Source organism: Chlorocebus sabaeus, chromosome 9, assembly GCF_047675955.1.
Source record: "Chlorocebus sabaeus isolate Y175 chromosome 9, mChlSab1.0.hap1, whole genome shotgun sequence".
Classification (NCBI taxonomy): domain Eukaryota; kingdom Metazoa; phylum Chordata; class Mammalia; order Primates; family Cercopithecidae; genus Chlorocebus; species Chlorocebus sabaeus.
Window position 1 is genome coordinate 94,824,363 of NC_132912.1, and position 13,329 is coordinate 94,837,691.

General features: G+C 39.6%; 1 protein-coding gene across 9 annotated transcripts in view; it reads right to left on the minus strand.

Annotated features, from left to right (window-relative positions):
• The window catches only part of CPEB3 (cytoplasmic polyadenylation element binding protein 3), a 246,909-nt gene that overhangs the window by 35,613 nt on the left and 197,967 nt on the right, over positions 1-13,329 (minus strand). For 8 of the 9 annotated variants that reach the window (XM_007963551.3, XM_007963553.3, XM_007963550.3 and 5 more), the window contains one exon: positions 9,367-9,481. The exons of the other annotated variant lie outside the window; for it this stretch is intronic. In XM_007963551.3, the coding sequence (XP_007961742.1) occupies positions 9,367-9,481 (115 nt within the window). The remainder of the gene's footprint in view (positions 1-9,366; positions 9,482-13,329) is intronic. 9 annotated transcript variants of the gene reach the window in all.

Below are 13,329 nucleotides of genomic sequence, written 5' to 3' on the forward strand. Positions count from 1 at the left end.
GGAATGTGCCTTGGGTAGGCAAGGCATTTCATGCTGCCCTAACAAGTTAATAAGAAACAGTCCTACTTACTAACTTCTAAGACTAAAAGAAATTACTAGTGTTACACTACTATATTAGGACTAAGCTATAGAAAGGATTAACTGCTTGTTTTAACTAGAGACAATTTATTTATAGCCTTAAAGTAAATCTCCACAATTTAAAAAAGTAAAGATTTTAGAGTATATTCTAATCCAACTGTGAACTCTTCATACTAACCTCTCCCATTGAATTCTAAATAATAATACTAGTAATGATAATAGCCACAATAAACATTTACTGAGCACTTACAACCTACCACAGAGCACTAAGGTGCTACACAAATAGTAAAAACATACCCATGCTGTACCTTGCTATAGATCCAGAGGTGTGGCCTGTACTCCTTGTCACATTTCTTCTAAATATGCCTTTGTTTGTTTGTTTACTGAGACAGAGTCTCGCTCTGTCACCCAGGCTGGAGTGCAGTGGTGTGATCTTGGCTCACTACAACCTCCCCAGTTCAAGTGATTCTCCTGCCTCAGCCTCCCGAGTAGCTGGGATTACAGGCATGTGCCACCACACTTGGCTAATTTTTTGTATTTTTAGTAGAGATGGGGTTTCACCATGTTGGCCAGGATGGTCTTGAACTCCTGACCTCAAGTGATCCGCCAGTCTTGGCCTCCCAAAGTGCTGGGATTACAGGCGTGAGTCACCATGCCTGGCCTAAATATGCCTTTATATTGGTATAGTTACAAAACAATAAAGGTACCATTAGAAAAACATGTAGCACTTACCTGCATACCAGATTGTCTGAAGGCAATTGTTTACTTGATAGTGGACAGCACCTTCTCCAGGTATGACCATTCCTTTTAGGCTACTCACATAGTATAAGTCCAAAAGACTCAGCACTACCCCTGGGAAGTGACCCAAGAACCTGTTTCAACACCTATATATGGTATTTGGAAAGGAGAAGACAGGGAAGACAGACAATGACCTGGGCCACAGCCAATGTGCAAAGATCATCACATAGTAGAGCTCCACAGCAATCAGTATCTGGAGAGATGGAGAGCAGCACAACTCTTCTCTTCTAGGAGAAGAGTTCTGCAGAATGTACAAAGGGTGAAGGGCTGAACAGTAGAAGAACTCCACTACATGTCTATGAACAAAAGGAAAGCCAAGCACTACTGGTTTCTGTACTACGAAACTGCTGAGGCAGTAAGTAAAACTGTGTTGCTACATCAGAGAGGCTATCTTTACACTTCTCCAAAAGTTCTTTACATACCAGATTGCCTATTGGTGACTATTTTCTAACTGCCTATTTTTAATAGGAAGGACAACCCATAACCAACAAGTGATTTTCAGAAGGTGAGAAAATAAGCTAGTAAGAACTAAGCCTAAGAGTAAGCGCCATTAAAGACAGAGCAGCAGAAAGTTATCTCAATTACACCACTATGGTCAGAATTACTAAGCCATATCAGCCAAGGGAGCATAGTCTGTTAAAGCCAAGTAGATGCTTACTGCAGTCTTGGGGCAGGATCCAGGAATCACATTCATTCAAACAACGTAACAGGAATTGTGCGTATACCCTGAATATCAGAGGTCCTTATACTTCATCCCAACAACCTCTGACGGCTTGAGGATCTCCTCATATGGCTATTACTGCAGTAACAGAGACGAAGAAACTGAAGGCAGAATTAATTGTTAATTGCAGTCATTAATGCATTTCCCTTATTGGTTGAATGGGTTTAGTGAAATAAGTAACCTCAGGACCCTATAACTTAAATACTAATTTTCAAAAGACAAGGCTTCCTCTGTAGTGAAATAAGAGAAGTAACAATCTCCAAGCCTGGTGAATGGCCAGGAAAAGAATGCTGGCAAGGAATTGAATGGCACTTGTCTTCCACCATAGGAAGGACTCAACAAAGTGTCTGATTTAGAAAGAAGGCACATGAGTGGTAAGCTTGAAACTCCAGCTAAGCAGAAGAGTTACTGTAACCACAGATTTTTCTACACCACAGTGTTCTCCAAAAAATCTTCAGGATCTTCTGATGCCAGAGAAGCACAAACATTCCATTATTTTGTGAATCTATCTGTTTGAAATCATCTGCACGTTCCAAGGATTAGATCATGACTGATGTTGCTGGCAGTTAAGTACTTTTGATAGGAAGCAGAAACCCTCATCTGCTTATGCTCTTATGAAAACTAATTATAAATAAATAATTTCCATTTATGAACTTATATGTAGTTGCTTTTTTGGCCATCAAAAAGTCTGCAGACATTTGAGTCAATCAGGTCTCACTTAAGTGAAGGGCAATTTGCTGAGAAGCTAGAAGAAACCAAGGTGACTTAAAAAGAGGTTTTTGGGAGAAGAATATGAAAATTTCCCATCTCTCTCTCTACCCTCATCTGTATTTTAACTACAGAAAGTCTAATACTATGACCACCCTTGAAGAGAAGTAAACAGTAGTCAAACAGCTGCTGTTTGTATTTGGTCTTCTGCTCAACCGGTAAGTCTTCATTCAGCATACTTCCTGCAGGCTGAACTCATTTAAGTACTAAACAGAATTTCTAGTCCTCATTTGAAACCATCCTCTGCAGAGGGCAAAGACAAAGTAGCTCCCAGGAGCATGTTCTTAACATTTCACCTGAGGAAGATAAGGGTACCAGAGCAGGGCATAGAGGTGAAGGAATCCAGCGTTCACATAGAGGTGAAAACAGGTATACAGTCCATGAGGAAGTCAAGACTTTCCAAACCATTTTTTATTTTCTTTCCCATCCAGACAGTGCTCATGGGTCTGTCTGGTCATGGTGGGAAGATGGCAGGTCTAATAGCTATGGTTCAAGGGTATACTGTACTTTGGACAAGATGCTCTGTGATCCTAAGACAACTTAAATTGTCTCATGAACAACTTCCATGGTAGCAGCAACACAATGAGTCTAATCCACATGCTGGCTCTTGTGATGAGAGTCACTGTGCCGCAGACTGGAGGGGCAAACTAGAATACTGCAGCAATGTGGAGCACATAGCATCCCCATGAATTCCTTTGGATTGTGATGACTATATCTCTGGAGTTGAATATAAGCTTCAATTATGGTTCCTTGGATTTGCTCCTGATTCTTTTTTTTTTTTTTTTTTTTTTTTTGGTGATGGAATCTTGCTCTGTGGCCCAGGCTGGAGTGCAGTGACACAATCTCGGCTCACTGCAACCTCCACCTCCTGGGTTCAAGTGATTCTCCTGCTTCAGCCTCCCAAGTAGCTGGGATTATAGGTGTGCAGTCACCATGCCTGACTAATTTTTATATTTTTAGTAGAGATGGGGTTTTGCCATATTGGCCAGGCTGGTCTTGAACTCCTGACATCAGGTAATCCATCTGCCTTGGCCTCCCAAAGTGCTGGGATTACAAGCATGAGCCACCGCTCTTGGCCTGCTCCTGATTCTTTACAAAGATGTGAAAGGGTCTTTAGTTCACCAGAGAGGAAACCCATGATGAATCCTCCCAGTCCTGCTTCACCTCACGGCCCTATTTATATCATTTAATTATAATATATTTCAAAGCCAGCTAAGGCAACATGTTAGCCTGAGATACTGGACAGCCAAATGAGATAGAGTGGAAATGAGGATTCCAGAGGAAAATAACACATTCGTCTTTACAGATTCTAAACTGTGAATCTAGAATCCGTATTTCTTCTCTTTGGAAATAAGGACAAAACAGATAGGCAAGAGGCACAGGGCACCTTAAGGTATCAAAGAGGTCTCGACTTCTGAAAGCGGGAAGATTAAACTTGACGAGGGCTTCCTAGGTTTACCACAATTGTCAAGGGCAATTCACATACTTCAAGGGGAAGAAATGTGCTCATAAGCTTCTGCTCTGCATCAGATATGTCGAGAAGTTAAGAATATTTTCAAATAGATGGTATGAACAATGAACTAAATCAGACAGAGTGCACTGGTACCAAGTTGACTGTTACTACTGTTACTGAGACAACACCTCAGATCTCAGCTTAATAAAGCATCTTTCTTTCGACCTGAGAAAGACCAATTACTCTATCTGAACTCTGCTTCATCATCTCTAAAGCACAGTCTACCACTTATAATCTCACAGGGTTACTGTGAGAATTAAACATCCATGAGAGCTCTGGGCACACTGCTAAGGACAGAGTAGTATTCAAATGTTTAGTTTTGTCCAGGGTTCTTGCCCCACTCCCACCCTGTGAATCTCTGCTTAACATTTAAGTTGGCCTGGTTTCTGCTCTGTAAGTATCAATTCATCGCAGTGTTATTTTGGCTGTAGGCTAACATCACACAGCTTACCACTGATACGGCAAAGTTTGACATCAGCTATGGATGAGGGTTTGCTTTTGGTGCAGAGGGAGGACACAAACACATACTAACATTAGAAAATCCTTATCCCTAAAGGTAATACAGTTAATCAAGTCAGTATGCCAAATCTGGAGTTTATCCAGGACAACCCATACTAAACTTAGGACATGGTGAAAAAGCTTCTACTGTTGAAAAACTTGATACAGGATGGTTTCTGCCTGCAACCACTTCATAAAACAACAATAAAGGATAGGGTTATAATACTCCTGTTTCCTAAATCACAAATCAGGATATGGTTTCTAATACATGTGAACTATGAAATGTTTATACCAAATGTCTAAAATAAATGATCTTAGAAAAATTCAGGATATATGTTCTCTAGATATACGCCATATATCTCTGAATATTTACTTCAGAAATTTTTGCCTCCCACAGAAAAACCATCCTCACAACAGTCAGGGCAGGTAAGGAAAGACAGAAAGAAATTTCAGGATTCATCACAGAATATTAGTAGGGGAGAAAAAGAAAGGAAAGAATTATCAGAGCAATTGTTAGGAAAGATAGGACTGAAAGATGAACGAGCAAACAGTAGGCTGTGGGGACTCAGATGAGCACTCTCTCGAGATCGATCTGTTTTGCAGGGCCTAAGGAAGTCATGAAGTAAAGAACAGTTCATATGCTTCTAATGAGAAAGACTGAAAGTTTTTCCAGCCTGATCAAGGTTGGGAATGAATGGATCCAAAAGCTTGGTCACTGAGGCAGTCTTCCAATCAGATGCCAAAACCAAGAAATTTGGGATCAGAGAAATACTCATGTTAATCAACTGGGGAAGAGTACAGAGACCACATACCTCACTATCTACTTGTTCCTGGTGGTATCATAACCCCCAAGCCTGGCACTTATTTTCTGTCAGAGTGAAGAGGTATGTATTCTGGAGAGGTCCTAATGCCATAGGGATATGCAACTGGGCTATTTCTGTATGGAGATTCAGGAAGACATGTTGTTCATATTACGTGGATGAAGCATAGTGGCAACATGTTGTACTTCCAGGTGGCAGCAGGAGAAGAATCAAATTGCCCATTTCCCTGTACTGACTCTGAAGAATATGTGAGCTTTAGCCACATGGTGGCACGGTGAGTCCACTTACAGGCTTTCCTAATGTGAGGGTAGGGTGAGATGGGGAGTAGAAAGAAGACAAGATCTGATAAACACCAGGAGACTTCAGGCAAACCATCCTTGGCTTGCTATTGTCACCAATGGAAGTGATGAAAGGAAGAGACAGTAAGAATGTGGATTATTTGACATAGAGAAACCCACAATCAGGCAATGAGTAAGCTCATCTAAATTTTCCACTGATATTTTCCCATTTTCAGCTTTTCTTTTGTTTTCCTTTCCAGGACTGTGATTTTTTCCAACCTATTTTTTTTTCTTTTTTTGAGATAAGGTCTTACTGTCACCCAGGCTGGAATGCACTGATGCAATATCAGCTCACTGCAGCCCCGAGCTCCCTGGGCTCAAGCGATTCTCCTGCCTCAGGAGACTGGGCTACGGGCATGTGCCACCATGCCTGGCTAATTTTTGTATTTATTGTAGAGACAGGGTTTCACCATGTCGCCCAGGCTGGTCCAACCTGAGTTCTTAAAAGGAAGGTTTATCAAAGAACGAGAAACTCAGGACAATATTGCTTAAAACAGGTTGCCTTTTTATTTTAGAGGTGTTTGTGTATTTCTGTTTAAAAGGATAAGGCCTGTATTCAGAATAACTATCAGTGATATTGGTCCTTGTGTTACAATGAGGAAATATCAAAGATAAAAAAAAAAAAACCAACTCACAAGATCCAAAGGAATAACACTTCAGTGATAACATTTTAGTCATTGTGACATATTAAGGGATACTTTTTGGCCCTTAATAAGGTAAAAATCCACCTGGACATCTAAAATCTCACCTGTTGAGTAGGGACGCCCATATCTAGTCCAGGATCACTCTGCATAAAATGCTTAAAATAGTTTTAGACTTTCCAAAATTCCATAACTAGAATATTCCTTGGAAATAATAAAAAATGCTCTAAAGTATTTCAAAACCAAATTTGAGAATCGTGTTGAAGAATACAATCTGGTCTCCAATTAATTCTGAGTTCACATTCTGTAAGTACATTTATTTTCTTCTGACATTTTTTGACTCTGTATATGATGACCTCTTTAACATGATAGTAGGATATTCAGTTTTACATGACACATACTTTCTTAGTGCCAGTAATACAGTAGATGCTCAATAAATGTTTATCGTTCAAGTGAACTATACTGTATTCAATTTCAGCTTGTCTAGCAAAATCACAATGAATTCCTTTAAAAATCATCTTCTATTCCAAGGTATACATCAGTTCCCAAAGCTCAGTGTGTTTCAAAGAAACCCAGTTCCTATGATTATAGATAAAAGTTGCAGATGTTAACTTTTTGTCTTGATAACATGGCCCTCTAAGCTAGAAGTCTTGGGATGAATGGTAAAATTCTAAGACAATAATATAGATTACTTTGCCACCTAGAAACTAGCTACGCTTAAGGGAAGTGTTGGCATGGGGGAACACTATCAATAATAGAAGTGATTTTAGATTACTATCCACATAACTATAAAAACAAAACATTTTAAAACAAAACATTTTAGCGTAGTTGAAAAAAGAGAACTTCTTCCGGGCACGGTGGCTCACACCTATAATCCGAGCACTTTGGGAGGCCGAGGCGGGTGGATCACGAGGTCAGGAGTTTGAGAGCAGCCTGGCCAATATGGTGAAACACTGTCTCTACCAAAAATACAAAACAGCCGGGCACGATGGCAGACGCCTGTAGTCCTAACTACTCCTGAGGCTGAGGCAGGAGAATCGCCCAAACCCAGGAGGTGGAGGTTGCAGTGAGCCGAGATTGTGCCACTGCACTCCAGCCAGGGTGGCAGAGTGAGACTCATCTCAAAAAAAAAAAAAAAGGAACTTCAAATTATGAAAGGTATAGTATAGTATCTAGTCAGGGAACACAAAATCCCATTTCTTACTAGACAACTAAATATAATTCTTGTCTAATCCTAGAATTTGTGGCATCTTGCAGACAACAAATATTAAAGAATATAATTTCAGGTTCAGGGGTTCACTTCTTGCAGTGTTGGTGTGATCATACAGCAAGTGTGGAAAAGGGATCTTCACAGGATTTACAGAAGAAAAATGATATATAGGCCCTTACCTATCCTTCCAAATCATTAAAACAGGAAGAATAAAGAGTGAATTATACAAATTGAAGTTTAAACTTCTATGTCTGTGCCTTAAGATAGACATAAGAAGTTACAGCCAGTTCTGTTATTTTTTGTAACTATAGGACTTTTTCAGAATATTTTTTCAGATTCCTATCTAGGAAAAAAAAGGAAAGGGGCTAGAACATAAAAACTCATTTGTGGCCGGACGTGGTGGCTCACGCTTGTAATCCCAGCCACTTTAGGAGGCTGAGGTGGGCGGATCACATGAGGTCAGGAGATCGAGACCAGCCTGACCAACGTGGCAGAACCTTGTCTCTACTAGAAATACAAAAATTAGCCAGGCGTGGTGGCACACACCTCTAGTCCCAACTACTTGGGAGACTGAAGTTGGAGAAACCCTTGAACCCGGGAGGCGGAGGTTGCAGTGAGCCGAGATGGCGCCACTGCACTCCAGTCTGGGCGACAGAGTGAGACTCCGTCTCAAACAAACAAACAAACAAAAAAACTAATTTGTGCTTGTAGTTAGTTGCAAAAGGAAAAGCTACATTACTAGCTATGATTGTCCATTTGTAAAATAAGAAAAAGGATTTCTGTCCCTCTCCTCTCCTAAATATAACACTAGTTAGAAAAATTCAGAAATATTCCACAACACCCCCATCATTTTTTTTTAAAAGCACAAACTGTTTACAAACAAAGGTCCGCATTTGCCCCCATCTCATAATGCTTTTCACATTTGAATGAGCCTTCTTAGACTTTCTTCTCCGACTGCAGATAAAAGGGAATCATCTCTGCTGCTTTGCTTTCTACCTTTCGTTTGATAGTTTTCCATTGGAATGAAGAAAACAAGACCCAGTCAGAAAAAATATGTTTAAAAGTCCTTCAAAATGAAATTATTAATGTCTTTATATAGGTTTAAAGCTATCTTTTAGGTATAGGCTGGAGATGGGATTTGGATAAATATGTCAGAAATGTTGAGGAACTTTCAGAATTAAGAAGTCACGAAAGTCATACAGCTAAATAACGTTAGGTTACATTTTATAATTCTGTTTCACAACATGATTTTAATGATCTCTGCTTTTTGTTTTAATTTTTAGGTAGAACTAAGTCTATGTGCATATAAATAACACAAAAGAAATGTACTTTCACAACTACAGTGGCAACAGTAACATTTTTTGTTTTACTTTAAAAAAATAAACTTAATTATTCTAAGTGCTTCAAAAACTTAGATCTTAGAAATAATTTTGTTATACTCCACTGGCATTAATACTGGTTATTAGGAGGCTGATGCACAGCTGATTGGATTTGTCTCTGGATTTAAATATGTATTGAAGCCATCAGTTCAAAAACACTTCAAACTCTCCAGTCAATTATGATTCTGCTCAAATCAAGCAGCACAATTATTTCATCATTGGAAAGTAACTTAAAAAAAAAACAACAGGGAAGCTTTAAAAAAGACAGATTTCTGTCATACATAACAATGCTGACTGGCATAAGAATGCACACTGCCAAATGTGTTGTTATTTTTTACATAAGGGATTAAATAGGAAAGCACTAAATAAAATTCATTTTTTCAACATAACTGTTTAATGAAATTCACTTTTGCACCATAACAAAATAGAGCATTTTGGGAGAAAACCTTTAATCCTGAAAAAGCTCAGTGAAAACGACGACAGCCTTCTTTTTGGAGACTATGTATAGCTCACTGGAAACCTAGAAAATATTTAAGACTAAAGGCATTGGGGATTTTGTTGTTGTTGGTTTTGTTGTTGTGGTGTTACTATTTCCACTCACCAGCTCGAAGGGGTCGTGGAACTCCCCCAACAAAGATAGTTTTTCTGGGGTCCAAAGGCTGAGAACCATCCATTACAAAGTCACTGTCACTTAGGTTCCATGGTCGAATTTGCACCTGAAAAAAAGTCGTTTACTTGGTCCTTACTTCATTTCCAGCAACCCCAAATGAGAATAAGATGACTAAAGACAAACCCACTGATTTGTGCATTTCACAATGAACATGACCCAAACAAAATCCAGTTAATTAGTTAATGTAATCCGCATTAAGTACCTTTCAATAGAACTCTTGGGGAATCTACTTACAGGTACTGTACTCAGCACTCTAGACATATGACATATACCATGAAACCACTGGAAACCACCTCTGCCTGTGTTTTTTTTTTTTTTTATTGTAAGGCAGGCTTTTAGAGACAGAGTCTGCATTTTGAATCAGATTCATTTTAACACACGATAGAGACTGTTTACTATGTGTCACAATACACCACTTTGTTTTAAGAGTTCATCTAAAGTACATCAGGAGTATTTTCTAAAAATTATCCATGTCTGACTTTTTAATTCTCATCACCTTCCAAAATTCGAACATATCTTTAAGCAATATGATTTAATACAGATTAACACGCAGCAAGTTAGCATAGAATTACCACAGATAACAATATAGCACAAAGAGAGTACTCTCTGGCCAGGCACGGTGGCTCACATCTGTAATCCCAGCACTTTGGGAGGCCGAGGCAGGCGGATTCCTTAAGGTCAGGAGTTCGAGATCAGCCTGGCCAACATGGTGAAACCCTGCCTCTACTGAAAATACAAAAACTAGCTGGGTGTAGTGGCTCACATCTATAGTCCCAGCTACTCAGGAGGCTGAGGCATGAGAATCACTTGAACCCAGCAGGTAGAGGTTGCAGTGAGCCGAGATCGCGCCACTGCACTGCAGCCTGGGTGACAGAGCGAGACTGCCTCCGGAAAAAAAAAAAAAAGAGAGAGAGAGTTATCTCTTTCGGATTTATCTGATTTTGACAAACGAGGCTGGTTAAATAAAAGCAAGCCTCAAAGTTTAAGTAAATTTTGTTTAAAGTAGAAAAAGAAATCTTTATGGCATATTTCTATTTGGTCATTTTTCTTAACTGGGACTCTGACTTAGTGCCCATAGTTTGTACTATTTTATCACAGAGTAAAAAATAAGGTATTTCATTAGAATTTTAACCCTAAAACATGAGCCTTTATGTATATGATTTTATACATGAAACCTTAAAACATGTTATCAAAGAATAGCTTAAAACAAAACAAAAACACAAAAACATCCTCCTGCATGAGAAGGCAAATTCTGCACTGCCTCAAAACCAACCAGTTAGGCAAGTAGCCAATATGCTCTGAGAAGCGGACTGGGTGCAGAAAGGGAACCTGGTATCTGTCCTCAAGGAACATGCCATTCCCCCTCCCCTCCACCAATGACTAAGATAGAAAACAAAAAAGTTGGCTTTTTATTTCCTTAGTATTAATGGAATTGTTCATTTTCCCCCTTGCTCAGACATCAACGCTCAATGCAAGGAAACATATGGGATAATTTCATATGTGGCTTGGCTTATACCCAGGAGTACTCCCACTTGAAAGGTAGCACCTGTGGCAGTTATACTTTCAAAAATTTTGAATTAACTTTAAAACTGGAATTGCTCAGTTAGAAATAGTCTACCTTTTTTTTTTTTTTTGGAGATGGAGTTTCTCCTTTTTGCCCAGGCTGGAGTAAAGTGGCACCATCTTGGCTCATGCAACCTCCAACCCCCGGGTTCAAGAGAATTCTCCTGCCTTGGCCTCCCAAGTAGCTGGGATTACAGGTGACCGCGACCACACCCAGCTAATTTTTGTATTTTTAGTAGAGATAAGGTTTCACCATGTTGGCTAGCTGGTCTCAAACTCTTGACCTCAGGGGATCTACCCGCTTTGGCCTCCCAAAGTGTTAGGATTACAGGCATGAGCCACCGTGCCTGGCCAGTCTACACATTCTTTAAGATTGCTAAAAAAATTCACCCTCACCTAACTTTTTGCCTTTATTATTATTATTTGAGACAAGAGTGTTGCCTTATTGCCCAGGCTGGAGTGCAGTGGCATGATCTCGGCTCACTGCAACCTCTGTCTCCTGGGTTCAAGTGATTCTCGTGACTCAGCCTCCTGAGTAGTTGGAATTATGGGCGCCCGCCACCACACCTGGGTAATTTTGTATTTTTAGAAGAGAAAGGGTTTTGCCATGTTGGCCAGGGTGGTCTCAAACTCCTGACCTCAAGAGATCTGCCCACCTCGGCCTCCCAAAGGGCTGGGATTACTGGAGCGAGCCACTGAGCCCAGCCACTTTTTGCCTTTTATGACACTGTTGGCCTCACCACTTAGCCAGAAGACACAAAATCTCCATTTCTTCCCTAGACCCTGAAAATTTGGACCTGTTTACAATACCGTTCACATTCAGACATTTGCTCCATCTTTATTGCATGAAAAAAAATGCAGTTCTTTCCATGTAAACTTTGGTCTGTTTGACTAAATTATCATTCCCTTGACATTTACTACAAAGGCAGATTCACTAATACCATAAAGCATTACTTTTAAATGCCTTCATGAGGACCTATTGTCTATTACTAATTTTTTCATTTAATATACAATAGTTTCCTGACACTGTGAGAACAAACAGTAAAGATTCCCTTAAATACACACATACACACACACACACACACACACACAGATGTATCTTTTTCTACACATAATCTCTCTTCTGATCTCATTCCTAATAAAGCAGTTAAGGCAGTTTAGGGACCTGGTAAGGTAATTCCAATCACTTTATGTTAACTGCATTCGATCACAGATAACTTTATTTAAAAAATGAAAACTATTCTTGTGTAGTATCCAGTGGTCTGCTTTCATGCTCAATTAACGGAGACAGGAAATACAGCCTTTTATCAATAGCTGTAGGTTACCACTGCTCAAAAGAACTCTGCAAAAGATCTCAAACCTTCCTGCTGAGAGCTTTCATTATTGCCTACTGCCTTTTCTGCCCACTCCCCAACCCCCGACCTCACTTCATCACATTGCACACAACCCATTCCTTTATTCTTGGCATTGTAGATAAGGTAAAAATACAGGAAGAGGGCTCAAGACACAGTGCTGATTAACCCTATTCACAAAACCTACATTTCCCAGCTGCCACCAGAAAATAGTTGCTCAGAGCTGTCACCTCTGCAGAATTAATCAACATAGAACAATATCGACACACTCTATCTACTAAGCAAATAATAATATTGTGGTACTATCTGTATGAAAAGTTACACTCACACTCTGGTTTCTCTCTGAAATCTAAGCCCATTCTCACATCAGGCCTGTTTCTCCAGACCTCAGGTCCTGATATCCGTGTTCTATCCTTCTGGACTTACTCTTTGTTTGGATATATTTTCTGGTCCTGATTTTGTGTGTGTGTGTGTGTGTGTGTGTATGTGTGTGTGTATATATATATGTATATATATACTTCATTGTTATACTTTATAAGCTAATTCAAATATTTTGTGGAGAGTATAAATAAAATAACCACTTTTTAATTATCTTTGTTTAATAATTATTTTTGAGAATAGATGAAATTATAATTCTTTCCTAATTCAATATAAATTTCTTCTCTCTATACAAAACTGGTCCTCCATATCTGAGGGTTCTGAGTCTGCAACGAGGGTCAGCCAATCTCAAATAGAAAACTTTTTTTTTTTTTTTTTGAGATGGAGTCTTGTTCTGTCGCCCAGTCTGGAGTGCAGTGGCACAATCTCAGCCCACTGAAACCTCCACCTCACAGGTTCAAGAAATTCCCCTGCCTCAGCCTCCTGAGTTGCTAGGGCGTGTCACCACACCTGGGTGAATTTTTTTTTTTTTTTTTTTTTTTTTAGTAGAGATGGGGTTTCATCATGTTGGCCAGGCTGGTCTCAAACTCTTGATCTCAGG